Here is a 22280-nt window from a genome sequence, read left to right as displayed (position 1 = left end):
GAGTGTTTTATTTACACAATGAACAGTGGAAATGGTCAGGTAATTTCACCAAGCAAACCCCAAGAAATGGGTTGCAGTTTGTCTTTCGATGTTAATAGGTCAAAATAGCTGTCAATCAAAACGGGATTCAGCCTTTCATCTTGCAGAAGCTCCGCGTCCAGACCCGCCCACCCACAGCTCCATTCACTCCCAGAGACGCTCGGCGTCCGGGGGGCGGGACAAATTCGTGGCGTTTATCCAATCAGCGGCGAGTTTCGAAGCAGTGAAAAAAACCCGCTCCAGTTCAGCTTCTGCGGGATACGTAGCTGATTCTTCGGCTTCGAGATGAACACGTTCTAACGCATTTGTAGTCCATGAAATGTTAACACAGCTTTACATAATGGACCATTTAATGTTCGTCATTCCCTTGCAGTCTTAGAGAAATCGCCACTGCTCTGGTGCTTCCAACGCTTTCCTTCTCATTACCAAGACAACAGGCGTTAATCGCTTCCCAGCAGGGCAGGGGCTACATGGGGGCTACATGGGGGCTGCTTTCCCTTACGGACATTTTCATAGCTTCAGTCATTCTAGTGTTAAACGGTTGATGTAAACAAAGCCGTTCAGAGTGGTTTGGTGTGAAATGCGAGGCTCTAGAGAAACTCCCTGAGTAAATGTTCACAGTGGTGGTGATAGGAACCAAACGTCCACCTCTAGAAGCTCCCTCAGAGAAAGTTACCACATGAAATGGTTTACGAAGCTTCTGACCTAAAACCTTTGCAAAACCTAATGCGTTTTAAAGGGTGGTGGAATACCCATTTAAATAAAGCTAAATCTACTAAAAAAAAAAAAACGCACTGCACACACTTCTGACATGAAAGTCTGAGTAATCACTTTATTGCTGAATCCAGCAATCTTTTAGTCACACGTCACACTTTCACGCACAAAGGCAATGCAGTTTCCAAAGTTCCATTACAGTGGATATTATCTGATGCATAAAACTGCTTTTTACATTTAATTTTTACATTTTTTATACAAACAGGTATATAAAAAAATGGTATCAAACAGTTCAAGATCAAGTCTGTGCTTCTGGACATCCAAGGTCACGTGCCAGCATGGACCGAGCCAAGGGACAGCGTCGGCAGCTGAGGGCCTTAATGTGTAAACTCGCTGGGAGTGAACGCAACACGTGCCAGCGCCATCATCCCAGAGACACGGACAGAGGCTGGCTGTGTGGAGGCTCAGACAAACTCTGGAAGAAACAAAGTGAAGCTAAACTCCATGACAGGATGCCGGAAGCCGCTGGTGTTAGAAGTAGCTCTGAAGCGGTTCTCCCAGGACCGTCTCCATCTCCCGAATGACCTTCTGGACCTGATGTTCAACCTCCTCACATTCATCTGGAACGAGACACGGCATTATTTTTATCCATGAAAAATATGCATGAATGTGCTAGAGATGGTTTTATATGGAACCTTTTTGAAAAGGGTTCCATAAAGTACCCAAAAAGGGTTCCACAATTGATATACGCTTGACATTGTAACAATAGGAGAACGCTTTTGGGTGCTATATAGAACAATTTTCTAAGGTTCAATACAGAATCATCTAAAGCACATTCTCCAACAAACTGAAGAATCCTGTCATGATTCAAAGGAACCTTAAATGGAAAGGGTTCTTCAAGCGTTCATGGTTCTATATAAAACCATTTTCTGTACTATAGAACCCTTGAAGAATCATTTTTAAAGAGTATAATTCAGTCGTAATACAAATATAGCTACAAACTGTACATCACTGTTGTCGGAAGAAAACCTTCTATCAAAAATAGTAACTTTACAGGAGAAGGAAAAACTTACTTCACTTTCAATGTAAGTCAATGGAACCAGAATTATTCCCATGTCATTTTGGGTCATTTCTTTTAGGCCGTTCATCATAAAATTTACAAACGATATAAAGATTAACAGATACTTTCAAATTATGTCAAAATCTGAAAAATGCCAAAAATGGAGATACAAGGTTTTCTTCCTATAGCAACGATATGCTGCAAGCAAGCTATACACTGTACATGATCTCACATAAAGACAGTTAAACCTTAACGCTGCTGTTACCAAACACAAGTTACTTAGCCTAAGACTAAGGATCGGGTCACTTTCAGGGAGAAAATGTGCACATGACTTTGGAACACTTGTTTAACATTGGGTGCCATTTATTTTTTGTGTTGACAAAAAACACCTGGAGTTCTTAATTTGTGCCCACTACAACATGACAGCATATTCTTAGTGGTCTATGGTAGTAGTGGCACTCCTACCTGAAAGGGGAATCGAACCCTGATCTGTTAGCCACTATGCTATTCAACCAGTTTGACTATCGATTAAGGTTTTCATTTTGCCAAACACTTGAGACAAGGCGGAATCATGAGACTCACTCTTTTAAAAAAAAAATTCTTCCAAGGTTTTGGTAAAGACAAAGTTTCTATACAGAACCACAAACACTTGAACCATTTAATGCAAAAGAACCCCCTTTAAATTGTTTTATATAGCAGCAGAAAGAGTCAAAGAACCGATCTTCAGCACTGCAGAACCCTTTTTTGCTACGAGTGAACTGTCAGTTATCATAACTGTGATATAACACCATATTTTGCGTTTTGCTGTTGTTCGAAGAAAAACATCTCAATTTTTGTCATTTTCAGTTTCTTATATAATCTGAAAATGCCTGTTGCTCTTTACATTGTGAGTAAATTTTATGAATTGACAAACAAATGGCCCAAAATGACTTGGTAAAAAAGTCTGGTTCCACTGATTTACATTAAAAGTAGAGTATGTTTTTTCCTTCTCCTGTTACCAATTTGGAGATACAAGTTTCGATTTTCTTCCGACAACGACTTGTTAAATTAAGACACTTTGCCCAGCCCTAATACAACCCCAATTGTAATGAAGTTGGGAGGTTGTGTAAGACATCAAATTCAAAATGAGTGAATATGCAAAAAAACAATCAAGTTTATTCGTTTGAACATTAAATATCTCCTCTTTGTAGTGTATTCAACTGAATATAGGTTGAAAACGAATTGCAAATCATCGTATTCTGTTTTTATTTATGTTTTACACAACGTCCCAACTTCATTGGAATTGGGGTTGTATAAAAAAAAACACAAATGCGTAGCTTACCTTCCATAAGCTCAGCCAGGAAGGGGATGGTCTCTGGCAGGAGCACCATGTAGTTCTCTTTCAGTTTGCCTGCCAGCTCCAGTAGCATCAGCAGAGAGGAGAAACGCACCTGCGCCAAAGGACACACACATCAAATCAGCCCCTTTTCACTATTTACAACCTGGTACATTCAGACAGTTAAATCAACAATGACAGCACCAGCCCCCCCTTGAAGAAAGTGAGCGCTGCAGTAGAGAGTTCTGACGTTTGCTTGCCCCTTTGTAAGTTTTACCTTGGGAGAGCTGTGGCGAGTCTTCAGCAGGATCTGGTAGTTGAGAACTTTCCACTGGGAGTCGTCTCCCATCGCAACAGAGAACTGAGCCACACATGGAACCAGGTGCTGTGTGATTCGGGTCTGGTACACCTGCTCTCCTCCCAGCATGTTCTCCACCTGCCAAAGGACAGCATGTGGGAGTGTTTAAGTCAAGTGAATTTTATAGCAGCTAAGTCAAAAGAGGAGGACACTGAAGGGTCCAGCAGTATCTAAACAGCACATTTGGTCCTACAAACGACATCCAAGACTTTCCAAACCAGCAACAAGGCTTAAGAAGGTGTGGTCACAGAGCAAAGCCCTGCCAAATTCCGGTACGGTAGAGACATCTGATTAACATAAAATCCAAGTTCATTTGTACAAACTGAATTAATTAAAAGTTTCAGCATCATTTATTATGCTTGGCATTACTTTACTTTCACAAAAGCACCGGCTGCGTTGACATGCAAAGACTTCCGCCAATCTGATTGAATACATTTCGATTACAGACTTTACTCAACAATGTGATGGAAAACCTCCCTTTACATGCTCATTACAAGTAATACAATCCAAAAATTAGGCACATGCATAGTGAACTACTTGGTGTAGATGTTACCAAGACAATGAGCATCACGTGAGTCCAGTCAGAGTAAGATGAGCAGCAGTGAGCAGTGCTTGAGTTTTTAATGGCTTTTAAATGATTCAGACTCAGGAAAACGTCCTTCACATGTCCTTATCAAAGAAGGCTGAGAAAAAGACATCGTGTTGTGAGATCGTGGACGCCCATCCCACTGTCTTTCAAAGATCAGGTCATAAACGTCGTCTCCTCTGCAGACGAGTTTCTGCTCCCGCCATGTTGACCGTTATAAACTTTCACTATGACGCGACGCACAAGCAGAACAGATTTAAACTTTCCGATAGGGAATGTAATCAGATACAGGAGTTTACACGGATGTTATTCTTCTATTTAATGGATTATTTACTGGATTACCCACCTCGTTCATTAGGAAAGAAGCTGTATTTCAAATGGCCTCAATCAAACTTGTTTATTCCAAATTAGGTGTTTACATGGATGTATACTATTCTGATTAAGCTATTAGGATTATTAGCCTGCATGTAAATATGGCTACTGCTTTGGATCTGAAAAATATGGGGTAAAATAAAAGACTAGACTTTTCTTTTTCCTTTAAAAACTACTACTATTACTTTATACTTAGCCAGTGTTAAGTGAAGATTATTAGGAAAAAAGTACACTATGTGGCTAAAACTGCTCAGTCATGTTATTAAACTCACAGAAAGAACTAAGATCATCTCATCTCACAGTGTGAGATGCATTATGAATGTTCTTAACTGGACAGGCTGTTGTACCCACCTGATCCACCAGTGGGCCCAGGAGAGCATCGGCTCTCTCCTTGCTGAGGAAGCGCTGTGTGTCGTATAGGAAGATTTTACGCAGGCAGTCCAGGATGTACTGCAGCAGCAGACAGCTTTTCGACACGTTGTCGTCATCTTCCTCCTCCTCAGAGTCAAAGAAGGCCTCATCTGTGAAGGAGACGTGCAGAGAATAGATGGAAAAATCATGGAACCTGACAAATCACCTCTGTCATCTCCATGGAGAATTTCTATCTATTTATACAACAAGGGAAGACAGTTCCATCAGCACAGGGACCTTAAAGAGCCTTCAATGTTATGACCACACAGACATCACTGACATCAGAACGGTACAAGGTCATGAAGCTGGTTTCCAACTCTGTGGCGGGGTAAAGCTGATATCTTGCACTGACAAACTTTTACATTGCTGTTAAAATGTTTACAGTAACGTTTCCCCAAAAATTGCTAATGACGTTCAAGTAAGCCCCCATTTAAAGTGGCCCACCACCTGCTTTATTATAAGATAAGTACTGAAGAAAGGCTGAATAAAAAGGTCAAATTTACCAGTCTGGGCGGCGTTGAGTTTGCGTAGCATGTCCGAGAAGGGTTTCACCAGCTGTCCAGCAAACAGCACAAACAAGCCCTTCAGCCGGTCAGCGATGCTGTCGGCCAGCCTGCAGAAGGTCAGCATACGGTCCTTAGCCGCTCCTTCTGTTTTACACCAGTCAAACAGCTGTCAAAAAAAGAAGGCAGTTAGGATCCCATGCTTTCAAAGGCTATTTGCTGTTAGGAATATCAGCACTACCAAGTAAATACAGTAATCAAAGTGATAGTAATATAGCATTTATATAGCAATGACAGTATTTTAGAAAAAGAACCCCAACGGTTTAACCCAGATGATATGGATGTGGCTTTAGAATGACTGCAGTGCACTAGCAAGGGTCATTGCTTACACTTTATTTCAATTAGCTGCATGTGTTTAGGGTAAAAGTCAGAAATTTTAAGTCAGAGACTGAGATGGCCATCAGAATGGATGATTTAAATGTCAGAAAATGCTTCGTCCGTGGCTTGTGCACAAAAGACAAGCTGTCTTGGAATCTGTGCTTTCTTTCAATGCGTCATCCACGTCAAATGTATCCATCCTGTTATGTCATCTAGCTTCAGAACATGCAAAATCAAATGGTCAGTTCCTTGCTAAACAGATAAAGCCATGCTACAGCCTTATACTTACACAGTGTTTTCCTTATTAATACATTAACGCTGGCTTAATTGACAGATGTTCCAATACAGCTGTTAAGGCTGCACGGTATTAACATCAAATGCAACATTCAATAAAGCTATCAGATATCATGATATGAGAAGCGATAAGTTGCTATTAAAATAATGTGCCTGTCTGAATATAAGAAGCGCAGACTGTTTGTGATGTGTAAACAGAAATCTAACTAACCAATCTTTTTCAGCATACACAATTTGTTTAAGACCCCAGAGATAAGAGTAAAAAGTAAAAATAAATAAATAAAATAAAACGGTGTCCTGTGACTTCTGACTCCCAGAAGACACTGATGTTGGACGAGAAGGCCTGGAGCGAGCCTCCAATCTAATTCATCCCAAAGGTGTTCTATTGGGTTGAGGTCAGGACTCTGTGCAGGCCAGTCTAGTTCTTCCACACCAAACTCCCTCATCCATGTCTTTATGGACCTGCTTTGTACACTGGTGTGCAGTCATGTTGGAACAGGAAGGGGCCGTCCCCAAACTGCTCCCACAAAGTTGGGAGCATGAAATTGTCCAAAATCTCTTGGTGCTGAAGCATTAAAGAGTTCCTTTTACTGGAACTAAGGGGCCGAGCCCAACTCCTGAAAAACAACCCCACATCATAATCCCCCCTCCACCAAACTTTACACTTGGCACAATGCAGTCAGACAAGTACCGTCCTCCTGGCAACCACCAAACCCAGACTCGTCCATCAGATTAAAAGATGGAGAAGCGCAATTAGTCACTCCAGAGAACACGTCTCCACAGCTCTGGAGTCCAGTGGCGTCGCATTACACCACTGTATTCGATGCTTTGCATTGCGTTTGGTGATATAAGGCTTGGATGCGGCTGCTCGGCCATGGAAACCAATTCCAGAAGCTCTCTATGCTGTTCTTGAGCTGATCTGAAGGCCACATGAAGATTGGAGGTCTGTAGCAATTGACTCTGCAGAAAGTTGGCGACCTCTGCGCACTATGCGCCTCAGCATGCCCTGACCGCTTTGTCATTTTACATGGCCTACCACTTCGTGGCTGACATTCCCAATCACTTCCACTTTGTTATAATACCACTGATCGTTGACTGTGGAATATTTAGTAGTGAGGAATATTTAGTAGTGACTGGACTTGTTGTGCAGGTGGCATCCTATCACAGTATCACGCTGGAATTCACTGAAGGACTCTAGGTGGTGTGTGCTAGACAGTTTCAGTAGCCCAGCTGGCTAGCAGACAAACAGCAGATCCTGAGCAGTTTGAGTGCTGGATTTTCCCCAATTGCTGCAGCTGATTGAGTTGAATTTCTATTAAAGCTGAGTTATGGGCACATTTTAAAGGTCTCTGAGTGAGTGTTATCTAGTTGTCATTTGGCCGAAAGGTTAAGTTACTCATCCCACCTGGGAGAGCAGGTGCAGTCGCACTACAAAGAAAAGCAGGCTGTAGCATATAGGCTGACTTAAGCCTTAGCCATTTTAAGAAGAGACGATATACAGGCTGTAAAAGAGGGATTTTACCAAATCATATTGGACAAGGTCAACTTAGCAAGTTAACAAGTTCCTGACCAGAAACACAAGCATGTTTCTTTTCTCTTTTTCTCTGTTTAAGCAGGCCTCCTTATGCGCTTATGGATGGCTGTGGCATCACCAGGTATCAAACAATTTTTTGATCTTGTGAAATGTGTTTTAATCACATATCAGGAGTCATTCACCTAATCATTTTTCACACTCCCACATACACATTTGATACTAATTTTCATTCACAAATGAAATGCCCACGAAGTAGAGCTCTGCTTAGGGCGCTAGGGCTGTGGGGTTTCCACTCACCTTGAAGAACAGGGGTCTGAATGTGACCTCCGACAGCTTCATAACCATAGCCAGCAGGCAGTCTATGACACAACCCTCGATCTCTGCAGTCTTCTCCAGATCCCCCTGTCCAAACACACCAGACAGTTTCCGTGTTCACATATCACACCTCCTTAATACTTATTAGCATCATTAAAGGGTTATTAAAACATGACTGAAATTATGTTCGGCTGGGTTTTTACCTGGCAGTGTTTGCTGCGAAAGTCGAGAGCTGAGAGGAAGAAAGAGGTGAGCTCTGATTGGTGGGAGGTGAGCTGCTCCTTCTCCAGGTGACCAATGTGCTCTTTCAGGATGTTCATCAGAGGACCGATACGATTCTGAACCAGCGAAGAGGACAAACACAACCTTTCAAGACTTCACTGGATTTAACTTGACTTTCTAATATGACTATGTATTAAAATACATGTTTTTAAGTAAAGATCAACATCTTTGGAAACTTTTATCCAAGCCAGATTTTCAGATTAAAGGACATCATGATGTCTTCTTATGCTACTAAATCTGAGGCTCTTCCTTTTCTCCTTATGCTTTATAACCACAGGCACCTGCAGGGAGTCGACCATGCTACCGTAGCACTTGGCAAGGGTGGGCAGTAGAACCCTGGGGGGCACTTTGGTTGCGAGTGTCGAGCTGAGGGAGGAGAGTCTGACGGCCAGTTGAGGGCAGGAGGAGAGCCGCTCAGCAACTTGAGTCAGACGTGTCACCTGTTCCAAAACAGCGAGTGTCAGTAAACCCTGTTACAGAACTTCTGTATGGAAGCATAAACAGGCCAATACAGAAACACTGATAGGAGGATACAATCTAATTCATTCCTACAGGAAAGAAGCCAAAACCATGTTCGTATTTACCTGTTCATTGCAGCAATGGTGTGATTATTCAATACTACTGTTAATATTACTGGTTGTTTACTTCGTCACATATTCAATTAAGCACTGTATTTATAAAGTGAACATCATGGAACTGAAGTTCTTGATTGAGTGTGTGATACAGAACCACACAGAACTGCATTCAAAGAAGGTGGTTCAGACGCAGAGCCAGGGAAAATTACAAATATCCCATTTCTTATTTTTACCGTTACCCCTTCTTTCCGAGCGTCACCTTGAAGTAGTGGCTGAAATCTTCTACTATGAAACAGGATGACCTTCAAATAACAAAAGAACATCTCTTTATTAACAGCTACTAGTGCTGCTCTGTAGGCGACCCTGCCAGTCTGCAGTGACAGCAGAGGAGGGTAAAGTTCAGCTCCTCACTGCTGGGCCTTTAGGGCATTTAGGGCATCATATGCCTAAAAAGGGGCATATTCTTCAGTGATATAAAGCTGAAGTCAATTATTCTCCAGCTTCTTGTTAAAATTTTAAACAGAGCAGCAGGTCTGATGCCTGAGGCGCCTGAATGTAACTGCCTCTAACGGGGCCTCCAGAAATAATCTGACATCTATTGTATTGAAAAAATTCTTACAAAAATTCTGTCTGCTGTAGACTCTGCTCAGATCAGCTGTTAGTGTATTAAATCTCGTAAAACACAACGATAAACAAAACCCAACCCTCAGGCACAGATTCCCACTTTTGCTTATCATTCCCGATAAACATTAAGCCTTCTGTGTTTTCATATTTATTCATAACAATGTATTTTCTCTTTGGGATATTCAAATAACTATTCATAAACAAAAAAATAATCTTGCCCAACTGGATGATAGGGTTACCGTCCTCGTCTCTTACTCAAGCGCCACAGGAGAAAAGGCCTTGAGCTGTTGGTGGAAAAAACAGAAGTGAGGCCTAAATGCATCAGTTTGTACACTCAGGGTATCTCACCTGCAATATGGTAGCTTCGAGGTAAGGACTGATGAAGTGAGGGAGCGTTTCTGCAGTCCTCTGCAGGGCTGTGACTGCACTCAGCAGATACACCTCATTAGACAACAGATCTTTGCGCTCCTGTAAGGTTTGCAGGATTGCTGGCATCAACCTGGCATTGAAACATCCACAAATTCAGCATCGACTCACAGGCATTGAGTAAATGTTCAGCTACACCTCGTACGACTGATGATGCAAACTTCCAGACTTAAACGTGCAACTAGGAGGAGCACAACTACTCAATTCTGGATCATTATGGAGAACGGAGTATATGGATCTCTGTACCTGTGTATCTGTGGGATGGCGAGGGCCTTCAGTGTGTTGGTAACTTCAGCTACACATAAGAGTGCACTGCCCATAACGTTCTTCTCCTCCTCAGGGTTCGCCACCAACTCCACCATCCTGCTCAGCACCGGCAAGAACACCTCCTGGTGTCCAGCGCCAAAACTACGGCACAGCAGCTTCAGGCTGTAGATGGCCGTCTGCCTGTTGATGGCCTGCTCCTCTTCTTCCTGACCTCCAGCCTGGACACGGCCATGGCCCACGATGACAAGGAGGTCGCCGGTAAGTTCCAGCAGCACAGCCACCTGAGACAGAGGAAGAGAAGGCAGTCAATCAAGAGGGCATGAAATCAGTTCTAGTAAGAACTGAAACATAATTCAGCATTCATACTCTATATGAACAGAAGTATCGGGACACACCGCTTAATCATTAAATCAAGGTGTTTTATTCAGTCTCACCACCACAGGTGTATAAAATCAAGCGCCTAGCCATGCAGCCTGGCTTTACAAACAACTGTGAAAGAAGGGGTCGTTCTAAAGAGCTCACTGAAATCAAGAGTGGTGCTGTAGTAGGATGCCACTGTTGCAACAAATCGGTTCACAAGATATTCCATGATCAACTGTGAGTGGTACTGAAAAGTGGAAGCATTTAGGAACCACAGCAACTCAACCATGAATTGTCAGACTATGGAAAGTTACAGAGTCAACATCAGCAGAAAAACTGGGAGTTTCATGGCATGAGTTTCCATGGCTGAGCAGCTGCATGCAAGCCTTACATCACCAAGCACAATGCCAGGCGTCGGATGCAGTGCCGCCACTGGACTCAAAGGGGGACCGACTCCATATTAATGCCTATGGATTTAGAACGGGGATGTCATAAAATCTCCTATAGGTGAAATGTGCAGATGTCCCTATACTTTTGGCCACACAGTGAGTGAACGCCACAATGTGCATGTCGATGTGCACCTGCTGCTCGGCCCATTTCCTCTTCTGCTGTAGTCTGTTATTGAGCAGCTCCATCGCCTTCCTCCTCACCGATGCCAGTTGATTACCCATCAGCCCACGCACCACTGTGATGAAGGTGTCAGTGGGCAGGAGAGCGTTGACCTTTGGAGGAAGAGCGAGAGAAAAAAAAAACAAAAAAAAAAAAAACACAATCTTTGGTCTTGAGTAGCAGATGTTTCAGAACAAGCCAATGCTCCATCTGTACGTTTTGAAGCTTAGATCTCTAACAATTGACAATCTTATACAGAGGTCTGCAATATGACAATATTTTATCGTTGCTACAATGAACTTTATTAGAGTGATAAGCATTATGTATCATGGATATCTCCAATAATTAAAAACTGACCAACTGCCCGTTTTATTATAAACAGAACAATCAGTCCGTTTTTTTTTTTTTAACCCGATTTTCTCCCCAGTTTAGTTGTTTCCAATTCCACCCGCTACTTAGGACTCCCCCAATCACACAATACTACCAATGCTAGGAGGGTGAAGGCAGCACAGGCTTCCTCCGAGACCTGTGAAACCAGCCACTGCTTCTTTTCGAACTGCAGCTCACGCAACATCACAGGACAGCTGAACGCGCTCGGAGGAAAGCGCTGACCGCCAGTTCTGTTACATCAGCTAACAGACGTCTGCACTGACAAGCATCGCATTGAGTGATGGGGGGAGAAGGGGGGGCATCCTACCCACCCGGAGAGAGCGAGGCCAATTGTGCTCTCTTGGACTCCCGGCTACGGGCGGCTGTAGCATCACCAGGGATCGAACTCGTGATCTCCTGATGAAAGGGCCAACGCTTAGACGGTTGCATCACTCGGGAGCCCCCTATCAGTTCTGTTTAACTGGATCCAGTAGTCCATGAAACACTGAATAAACATCAATGCGTTTTTTATATCTATTTTTAAACTGTCTCAAAATATCACAATATATAAAAAGTCTTCACCTACACATCCACTTGCTGTTTTAGTTTATGTTGCATGCAAAAGTTTGGGTCTGTCTGGTCAAATGACATTTTTTGTATTTTCTAAGTAAAATTAAGTGAAAACATTCTCTACAGAGAACATATTTCTGCATATTGTAATCCACAATCACAGACTACTTGCTGAGTTTAACATACTACGGAAAAAAAAAATTCACAAAATGTAGCCTTTGCACAAAGCACTTCTTATACTCTGTGTTTTATTTTTATAATAATAGAAATTATGAACTACAATTTGCAGAAAAATGCCACATTTAAGTGTGTAGAGGATGTTTCACAACAAAAAAAATAATAATTTGAGCAGGGGTGTTCAAACATACAACTCCATTTAGTATCTGTGGAGCTTAAAGCATTTCTAGGCGTTTCTGTAAGGTAAGGTGGTCCTACCTTGTCTAGCATATCATAGGACTTTGTGAGCAGAGCCCTCCAGAACTTGGCTGTGGGTTTGTCTGTGTTCTCCTCCACACACTGAGCCACAGTGTGAATGTAGCGCAAGTTCTCCTCCAACAGACTGGACATATATCAAAACATGAAGAAGCCACCGACAAACACCCATCGATCTAAAGACCATTCACAATGAACAACACAGGGGCTTCTGACTCACCTTTGCTGAAGTTCCTGTAAAGAGTCTTTAGGCAGATCGGCCACCTGAATCAGAATCGGATTCGAGTGTTTAGTGTTCCTGTCTAAAACGTCTCTATACGACACCACAATCATAAAGACAGGTTGTTGTATGAAGATACTACTGACCTTTCCCACGAAGCTGCTGGAGGCCAGCAGCTGCGCCATGAAGGACATGGAGAGGAATTTGAAATGTCGGAGCTCCTTTCCGCTGTGGGTCTCCACGCTGAAGATCAGCTGAGAGACGTTTTCTTCCTTCTTCTCTCTTCTCAACCCTCTCCTCTTCTCTGGCACTGCGGGTAAGACGACGTGTAAGAGAGATGGCTTAGGTGTCCATACAAATACAGGAGGCCAACGGTGACCAAACATCATGCGCAACAAGTAATTTTACATCTAATGCTGAGGCATTAAAGGTTAAACATACATGACAATTTAAACATTAATACAGCAGCAAACAGCTCTTTTCCATGTAAAGACATTGTGTGATGAACAGTGTGATGAACAGAGGATGAAGCCACACCCCCTACGGACATGCATGTTAGTCCCGCCCTCTGGAAACGTCTGTCCTCCCCACCTTTTGGTTTGCTCTCCCCAGACATTGTGCAGGCACCTTTTAAGGTGGAACGGGAAAGTTCAAACAAGAAACGGAGGCACCTGAATATAGTCTAGCTGCTGCATCTTTTAAGGTGGAACAGGAAAATCTGAACAAGTAGCTGAGGTGTCTGAATGTAGTCTAGCTGCTGCGCATTTTAAGGTGGAATAAGAAAATCTGAACAAGAAGCTTGTGAAAAAGAAGCCGACTCTAGCTTCACTGAGAGTTGAAATGCATGGAAACGGATGAGGAGGTCACTCCTGCAGGACAGGTGGGTAACATTAACTTATTTTTGAGGCTCACAGAATCAGTAGGTCAGTTTTGTGTTGTCCTGTTTGCGAAAGCAGCTGGTTAACTTAGCAGCAGCAACTGTAGCGACAGTTTGCTAACCCACTACCTGACTAATGTATGTTACATTACTTGCTGTGTCACTGTTCACTCTAACTTTATGCAATAGTATTTGTCTGTACAGAGGTTGTGAAGCATTTTATGGCCACAAAGAACTAAAAAAATCGTCATTTGTCTCAAAAGTGCATGTCCATGAATTTAAGAGGCGGAGCTTGTGAAGGAGCACTCAAGGGAGGGGTGTATTTCTTTGCATTCTCCAGAATCATATAGCGCACCTTTAAACTCCTGTGGTGTCTGGTTCCAATCGTCACCACTGTGAACAAGTCGGACTCAATACGTTTCTCTAGAACTGAGAATCCGACGTTGACCACAGAATGATGACACGTCAGAGGTTAACATTAAAACAGGGTCCTTAATATCAGCACAGAGGTCTTTCTGACGCACTGGTCAAGCCTTAAATCGGTGCATGATGTGGCTCTTACCTTCCTCTTTGTCCCGTGGCAGAGTCATGAGGAACTGCAGGATCTTAATAAAAGAGGTGAGCTGCTCATGAACTTCAAATCCACAACACACCAAGATCCAGAAGTCCAGATCCCGCTCCAGAGCTGCCTCCTAAAACAAACAGCAAAACCATGAACACACAAAGACATGCTAAAGCCAACACATGCAAGGATCCTGAGACAAGTAAAAGACCTCAAGTCCTTTGGAGCAAATGACAGCAGAGAAGACTCTTTACCAAAAGGTTTACAGTTTAAATCTCTTAGGCTTTATTTTTAACATTAGACTGTTTTGTGTCCTTCAGTTTTGCACCCATCATATTGTTTCGCACTTTATTTATTGTGGACTTACGCATACACAGAGCTACAAATTCAGTGCACTGAAGAATCTTGAACCTTAAATACCGGAAGTCTCCAGGTCATCAACCTACAGCAGGTTTTTAAAAAAAACATTTTATTTACAAAGAGGGCCAGATTGGACCATGTCAAAATACATGAGGGCCAAATTTTTATTCTTGAAAGATTCAAAATATTACACTTTTAAAATACGGTGAATTCAATTCTGTAAAGGAATTAATGGAATTGAGTCCTGCTGGCGGTCCATTCTGAGAAATTGCTGACGACCCCTTAAATATGTGCAACACTGCTGCCAGAGGAGTTATGGCATGTTGACAATGGGCTTTCTGTGAGCCACTATGTTTCCCCTCACTGTCTAAAAGATGCACGAAGCTTATTTCACTGTTGTGCTCATTCAGAGTAGTTTTGAATAGTGATTTTAACAAATTACAGATTTAATCAGAGTAACAATAAAACATGTCTAGTGTTTTACATATAGTCATATTGAACTGTTGGTCAGAAATTTTATTTATGAGACAAACTCACTTTTGTTAAATCATACTGTTTACATATCAAATAGGTGCAACAACAACAACATTCAGAAATCAATTTCCTAAATGACAAAGACAAATTAAACACCACTTTTTTGGCCTTAAAGGGTTCAAATTTACTGAACTACTGAATTTGCTCTGATAAGTTGGTGCTGTGAGACTCGGGTAATTACTTTCTCTGCCCTCCCCTAATATATTTACTATAATGTCCATGCTTTGTGTCATGTCTATTGATATTAATTTCACATATGAGGCACATGCTTTTCCTGTGGTCTCGACTTGTTAAAAATCCCCAGTTCTCAGTGTTTAGTTTGTGCTTTATGGCCATAGTCTCGACTAACTGTGGTTCATTAAATGGAGCTGCAGGACTAGTGAGGGAAGAAAGGCTCTTAAACTTAAACTGTAATTATACCCCACTGCTGCCACCATCAGGAGAAAGGAAGAACTGCAACGCATTAGCTGGATGGCCACTTATAACACACTCTGTAACAGAAGCCCATGTTGGCCCAGTTAAAAACTCTCAGCAGACTGCATCTGGCCCTGGGGTCAGACTTTAGACATCCCTGGTCTAAAATAAACCTCTAACGAAAACCCCCTGAAAACTATTCAGTCTAAGGTCAAAGAAATGCTGCCCCCCCCACTAGCACTGTTTACCTTCTCAGCTCCGGTGGCGCTGAGGCTAGTGTGCTGTTTGAACAGGAGCAGCAGGAGGACCCAGAGGAAGTGGGCGGGCCCCAGCGTGTCCAGCAGCTGCTTGAGGATGGGCAAGCGCCGGTGATCGGGCACGTGTGGGAGGGCGTCAACGAAAACTTGCACGATGCGGGTCACCACGGCCCCCATCTGACCCTCCGAATGAGCGCCAGTGCCTTCATGAGCCTTGTGAAGGAGAAGAGGAGCAGATAAGGGACGGTCAGTGTCAACACTGTGATGCTAGCCATCACCTGTTCAGCCCTCACCTGTTTAATCCACAGAACTTTTTTAAATATTACAGAGAGAGCAGATCTGAACGTACTTTTGGCTACACCACAGTCTTTTCTAGCACATTTATTTTGTCTCCGGTGTGGGAGGTAAAAAACCGCATACTTCAGCACAGCTATAGCCGCTTTTCTCGCATCTCCGGCAGGAAACTTTTCCAGTAGAAAGTAGAACAGTTTCTTGCAAAATGTGTCTCAATGTTCAACTTTTTACGAGACTGAAGTCGCTTCTCATTCGCCAGCTTCTTGATCGAATTTTCCTATTCCACCTTAAACGGCACATAAATAAATAAATAATAAACAAATAAATAATAAATACACGAGGCACCAGAATATAAATGCTGCACCATTTAAGATGGAACTGGAGAATTTGAACAAGAAACTGACTTCAGCTTTGTGATTTTTTTAATGTTTGACAGTTTCTCGTTGCAGATTAAACGTATGAGGATAACAGCTGGAGTGATTATAAATGCAATTAAGGCAATACGTCTCAATTATTAATGTAAATCCTTAACTTTTCCCTTTGTTGTTAGCTACAAAGCTAGGCCAGACTGTTGCATTGCAATGGTGACCAGATGTCTGTGCGGCAACCTTCAGGAGTAAAGGGTGAAGTAGCAGTTCTACATTAACTCCAGTGTTTAAGCATATTTAGTGTTAAAACTGTGTTTGAACGAGCATCAGAGATTTATTTTACTGCAAAGGAGGATTATTTTATTATATCTAAAAATCTAATTCTGCTGTGGAGGAGAAACAGGCCTAGATTCCCAAGCAATGGAATATCATCTGAATTTTAAGGTCATTATTATGGAATCAAGCCTTGTTTTTTAAAAATAAACCCAACCAAAGCTTAAAACGTACACGGATGAGGGCAGGGATGACAGTCTGTACAGTCCTGCTGATGACCTGGAAGCTGTAGGTGTCGTCCAGCCGCATGATGTTGGCACCCATAAAGGTGAAAATGGGCATGATGTTGTGTAGAACTTTCTCCTGAACAATAAATAAATGGCAACTGTTAGAGAGACGTGGGAAATTTTACACTAACGTACAAACTCAAACGCAGGTGTTGCTCACAGGGAAGATTCCAGCCACAGTGCCCAGCAGCAGCAGTGCATGGTGGTGAGTCTGAGGCATGCTGGACGTCCTCACACACTGCACCACCAACTCCACACTGAACTTATCTTCATCCAAGATATCTGCATCAGGAAAACACAATCTTTATTATGATTTTAACACAATGTTAACAGTTTTATTATTATTATTATTAACAATAATAATAATAATAATAATAATAATAATAATACTAAAATGTGCCTTTCAGACATCAAAAGACAGTACATACTTTAAGAAAGAAACAGAAATATGCATAGAAATAAGGAAATAATAAAACAAGAGATGCATATACAAACCATAAACTAAGAAATGTTTATTAGAGTTGCACCATGTATGTTTTAGGGTTTTAGGGACCTCTCTGGTGTAAATGTGTAATTGCATGCAATGTATGGAACAACGTGTTTTAATATAATACAAGATTTTTAGAGTGTCTGTGGGAATTTTTGCTCGTTCATCCAGAAGAGCGTTTGTGATGTCAGACACTGATGTTGGATGAGAAGGCCTGGCTCGCAGTCTCTGTTCTAGTTCATCCCAAAGGTGTTGGATGGGGTTGAGGTCAGGACTTTGTGAGGGCCAGTTGGGTTCTTCCACACCAAACTCACCCAGCCAGGCCTTTATGGACCTTGCTTTGTGCACTGGGACTCATGCTGGAACAGAAAAGGGCCTTGCCCAAACTGTTCCCACAAAGTTGGAAGCGTACAACTGGTCTTGGTCTGCTGAAACATTAAGATTTCCCTTCATTTGAACTAAGGGTTCTAGGCCAAAACCCTGAAAACAACCCCATATCATTATCCCTCCTCCACCAAACTTTACAGTTGGCACAACGCAGTCAGGCAGGTTATGTTCTCCTGACATTGGCCAAACCCTGACAGATAGAGAAGTGTGATTCTTCACTCCACAGAATATGTTTCCACTGCTCCAGAGTAAAGAGGTGCTGTGCTTTCAGTTTTAGTCTGACATAAAAACTCTAGATACACTGAAGTATAAAGGTTGTGTTCTGTGACCTGTGTTTAGATGTGTTGGTAGTAAACCGTTTACCCTTGCTGATGGGTCCTCCCTGTGGTGAGAGCCTCTGGCACACGTTGAGCAAGACGCTGAGGAGGAGCTGCTTGGTGTACTCCACATTCTCCTGCTCTGCTGACAGCTCTAAACTCCTGCAACACAGAAAACAGCAAACGCTGCAGTAAACGCTTCCACTGAATTGCTGAACATGTGACTACAGACGAAGAAAACTGACACCACTGCTGCATCCATGTCAGACTATGATGAGGAACAATTACAATGAACACAGAAAAAAAAATGTCCTTCATCTTTAAAAGAACACTGATATACCAAAACCCTAATAGAGAACATCTGCATCAGGAAAATACAATCTCTATTAGCCTGAATGACTTCATCAGTCTTTTAATATCAATAATAATATTTTTTAAACAAATTTTAAACAAACTTGCTTTGCAAGTTTGCCCAACATTGGTAATCTGACTGACCAATGGCGGCCAAGTTTTTTGATTATGAAGTCAGTCAATGCGATTGAGTTAGAGCTGTATATGCATGTTGTTTGAAATTTGCACTCCACCCACATTACCTTAAAATCTACAGAGATTTTCAATATTGGCAAAATATAATGCTGTTTTGCAGGCCATGGCACACGTAATCAGAAGCAATTTTGTCTCGATGATATACGGTACAAAGTCACTGATCCTAAATGTACAAAGCTTTGCTATAGTGCCACCATCAGGCCGAGCTCGAGAGCCTGAATAGCAGGAGGGACTACCACCTATTGACCAAGTTTCTGTCTGTGTCTGTATGACTTACAGTTTGGTCTGCATGATTTGTTTTCAGAAGAAGAAAAAGAAGAAGCAGAAGAAGAAGCAGAAGAAGATGCAGCAGAAGAAGATGCAGCAGAAGAAGATGCAGCAGAAGAAGATGCAGCAGAAGAAGATGCAGCAGAAGAAGATGCAGCAGAAGATGCAGAAGCAGAAGAAGATGCAGAAGAAGAAGCGGAAGAAGAAGCGGAAGATGCAGAAGCAGAAGAAGCAGAAGAAGATGCAGTAGCAGAAGAAGATGGAGAAGCAGATGAAGATGCAGAAGAAGATGCAGAAGCAGAAGAAGATGCAGGAGCAGAAGAAGAAGCAGATGCACTCCTAACAACTATAACAGGGGTCCAGCACTTTGTGCTTGGACTAATAATAATGAAATTAATATAAAAGTGCCTTTCAGAGATCAAAGACTGTGTACAGACTATAACAAAGAAATGAAAACAAAATGTACATATAAATATGACAAGAATAAAACAGTAGATGCATATACAAACCAAAAATGAAAAAATGTATATAACAGGAGGGAAAAAAAGGTTTCATGTTTTCCCTAAAGCTGCACTATGTACGTATTGAGACCCCTCTGGTGGAAATGTGAAATTTCACACAATGTACAGAACAACACTTTGTAACACTGGTTGTGTTTCAGACCCCCTCCCCCGCGTGGATGAATCTGATGATAGTGACCGTAATGTGTGTTGAACAGTACTAAGAATGAACGCTTGACTTTAGTTGATCGCAATGAATGATTTAAATGTCAGGAGACATGCCGCCTGCACTTGTCTCAAACTGCCTTTTCCTTCATTTCGTAGTCCAGCTGTATCAGCCCAATACATGTGGCAGTGCAAGGCACCATATTTTTGTAAAATGGTAGCCTGTTTCTAGCAGTCTAATGGAGAAAAAACAAAAACTAAACAAACAAACAAAAAAAAAACATTTCAAAATAAGTTTTTCCTCTTCTCCACTCATTTTTTAACGGCTAAAAAACCTACTTTGTTTCCAGTCCAAGGTTAGTTACTCTTTTGTTACTTTTCTGATATTCTATGCCAGAATTTCAAGAAAGTCATTTTTACATACTTAGTCAACAATTCAAGAAAATAAGTCATTTTCACTCACTATGTCGGTATTTCAAGAAAATAATACATTTTTACATACTACGCCAGAATTTCAAGACAGTAAGTAATTATTTTTGACATCTAAAGTAAAACTTTGAAGTAAATAAGTCATTATTTTAATACAAAAATGTAACCTTCCAACATTAGTACATTTTTTTAATATACTGCTACCAGAAACCGAAAGTGGGGGTTGATTTTCATGGCCTTTCATGCTTAACCAATCGAAGCTGTGCTGTAGCCTACAACAAACTTTAGCTGCATTATTTAAACAAAAGGTGTTCTCGTAGGCTCTTTGGGTTACTTACAGAAGTGCTTGTATTACTGTGGTTACTGTAGCCTCCACGGGCTTGTTGTAGGAGAAAAGTCATAATTAGCCAGATAACATACCTGGAGAGAAGGTTGAAAAGTGCTGGCACCAACATCTGAGGCCTCTTCAGCTTCTTCTTGTGCTGCAGGAGCTCCAGGATCAGGGTGACTCTGGGCCAGGACACAGTGCTCTCTTCTGGTGGGACATCCTGGGCTTTCCTTTCGGAGGAAAAACTGATATTAATGTGTTGGTGCAGTCCTATAAACATAGCTTTGACCAGCCAACATTAGTCCCGACCCCTTACTTGGGCTGCACTTTGCTCCTGCGGGTTTGCTGTATGCTTCCGGTCACTCTGGGCTTGTCCACGGGAGTCAGTTCGTTAGCCACCAGCTCTGCATCCACAGCGATCTAAAACAGACACAGTCATGCAGTCTTTACAAATCAACAGAAACAGTGCAGCCCTTACAGACAAAGAGCGGTAAGTTTATCTGAGGGACCAAGAAGAACAGCCCACTCACCCCTTTGAAGACACTGCTGATGGTCTGGGAGCAGGCTGGGTTTTTGCTGACCACCAGCAGGTCAAACAGCACTCCCAGAATCCTCTGCTGGATCTTCTCATCACCCAGTGCCGCAAAGAAGGGCTTAGTGATCTGTGTTGAGAAGAAACACAGCCACTCAATCTGATTAATTGGAAGGAATGGTTAGCAATGTAATTCATTCTTATTACACTAATTCAACCATTTGAGTTAATAAGTTAAAATTTGGGGACAATTTTTGATAAAAAGGCAAATGTTCAAGAAAACAAGTCATTATTTTGAGATCTGTTACATCAGATTTACTGACATAAATTATAATGGTTTGCACCGTTACATTAAAAAAAATATTCCATGATCTTCTTAAAAGTGAATTCCATCTATTTTTTTAAAAATTCCTGCAAGTGGTTGAGATGTAAACAAAGTCATTCAGAGTGGCTTGGTGTGAACGCTTGAGAGAAAGTTACATAGAATTGTTCAATTGTTCACAGTGGTAGTGATGGGAACCAGACATCCACCTCTAAAAGCTCCCTCCCAGAAAAAAATACATCAACTGGTTATAATGATGATGCCGCCTGCCTGAAACACTGTTTTAGGACAGATTTGAGTTTGACTGTGGCTGCAAATGTTTTTTTTTTTCTTTCTTTCTTTTTTAAATCCATTCATGCTGAATAGGTACATGCAGTTCCCCAAAGAAACATATTTCTACATCTTTTTTCAGATTGTCCACTATTTTATCACTTTTCTCATTTTATAAACTCAGAAGACTCACTGGTGGCTTTGGATAGTAAATAAAATGGCTATATTTGTGTTGTAGCCTGGTTCCATTCACCACCACTTTAAAGACATCTATAAAGAGAGTCTCTATAATGAACCATTTCATACCAAAACCCTCTGAATGACCACTAAATTATGCAGAAATGCACGTCTTGTTTCTCTAAATTAAGCTTTCATTAAGTGCTGCAGTCATGATATAACCAAAGCACGAACCGTTAGCAAATCCTCTTTATTTCTGCATGAAATTGGTATCATGTCGCTAATATAAAAAAAAATTGCCCAAAGTGTGCCCACCTGCTCCAGGGCAATGATCTGGAAGCTGGCAATGTTGGGATAGGGCCGGGAGGAGGTGCGCAGAGCCGTGATGAACAGCTCTAGGCTGTGGGAGTCGCGGGACAGCAGCACTGCGGACGCCTCGTTGTACTTTTCCAACAACAGCTGCAAGAGCAAAGCCTCGTCCAGCAGGAAGACCGACGGGTCCAGAGCAAACTGTTCCAACAGGCGCTCCACAGCGGGTAGGAGGACGGACAACGCCATCTGGGGGTGGGAAGGTGGGGGTGGATGAAGGAAGGGGTGAGTTGGGGGACAAGAGACAGAGAAAGATAAGAGGGATTGGAGAGACACAAAGAAACAAAAGAAGTGCTTCAGTTCATTTGGAGCACTGGAGACCTTTAATTTATTGAAACCCTTCAC

The 22280-nt window shown here is 42.0% G+C and overlaps 1 protein-coding gene across 2 annotated transcripts in view; it reads right to left on the bottom strand.

Moving 5' to 3' along the window:
• Positions 1-846: 846 nt before the first annotated feature.
• Positions 847-22280, bottom strand: part of heatr1 (HEAT repeat containing 1) — a 40444-nt gene continuing 19010 nt past the window's right edge. Inside the window, exons 23-45 of one of the 2 annotated variants that reach the window (XM_017710584.2) lie at positions 21882-22124; positions 20796-20927; positions 20582-20685; positions 20358-20510; positions 18077-18192; positions 17000-17121; positions 16787-16915; positions 15609-15830; positions 14053-14182; positions 12760-12923; positions 12614-12657; positions 12397-12520; positions 10995-11135; positions 10033-10334; positions 9709-9859; positions 8443-8601; positions 8083-8217; positions 7862-7966; positions 5359-5527; positions 4796-4965; positions 3406-3564; positions 3135-3243; positions 847-1373 (exon numbers count right to left, since the gene is read on the bottom strand). In XM_017710584.2, the coding sequence (XP_017566073.1) occupies positions 1285-1373; positions 3135-3243; positions 3406-3564; positions 4796-4965; positions 5359-5527; positions 7862-7966; positions 8083-8217; positions 8443-8601; positions 9709-9859; positions 10033-10334; positions 10995-11135; positions 12397-12520; positions 12614-12657; positions 12760-12923; positions 14053-14182; positions 15609-15830; positions 16787-16915; positions 17000-17121; positions 18077-18192; positions 20358-20510; positions 20582-20685; positions 20796-20927; positions 21882-22124 (3372 nt within the window). In that variant the 3' untranslated portion in view covers positions 847-1284. The remainder of the gene's footprint in view (positions 1374-3134; positions 3244-3405; positions 3565-4795; positions 4966-5358; positions 5528-7861; positions 7967-8082; positions 8218-8442; positions 8602-9708; positions 9860-10032; positions 10335-10994; positions 11136-12396; positions 12521-12613; positions 12658-12759; positions 12924-14052; positions 14183-15608; positions 15831-16786; positions 16916-16999; positions 17122-18076; positions 18193-20357; positions 20511-20581; positions 20686-20795; positions 20928-21881; positions 22125-22280) is intronic. The other variant, XM_017710585.2, reaches the window with a different exon arrangement.

This window comes from Pygocentrus nattereri, chromosome 13 (genome assembly GCF_015220715.1).
Source record: "Pygocentrus nattereri isolate fPygNat1 chromosome 13, fPygNat1.pri, whole genome shotgun sequence".
Taxonomy (NCBI): domain Eukaryota; kingdom Metazoa; phylum Chordata; class Actinopteri; order Characiformes; family Serrasalmidae; genus Pygocentrus; species Pygocentrus nattereri.
The sequence above is the reverse complement of the archived record's forward strand: the minus strand, read 5'-3'. Positions and strand labels throughout refer to the sequence as shown.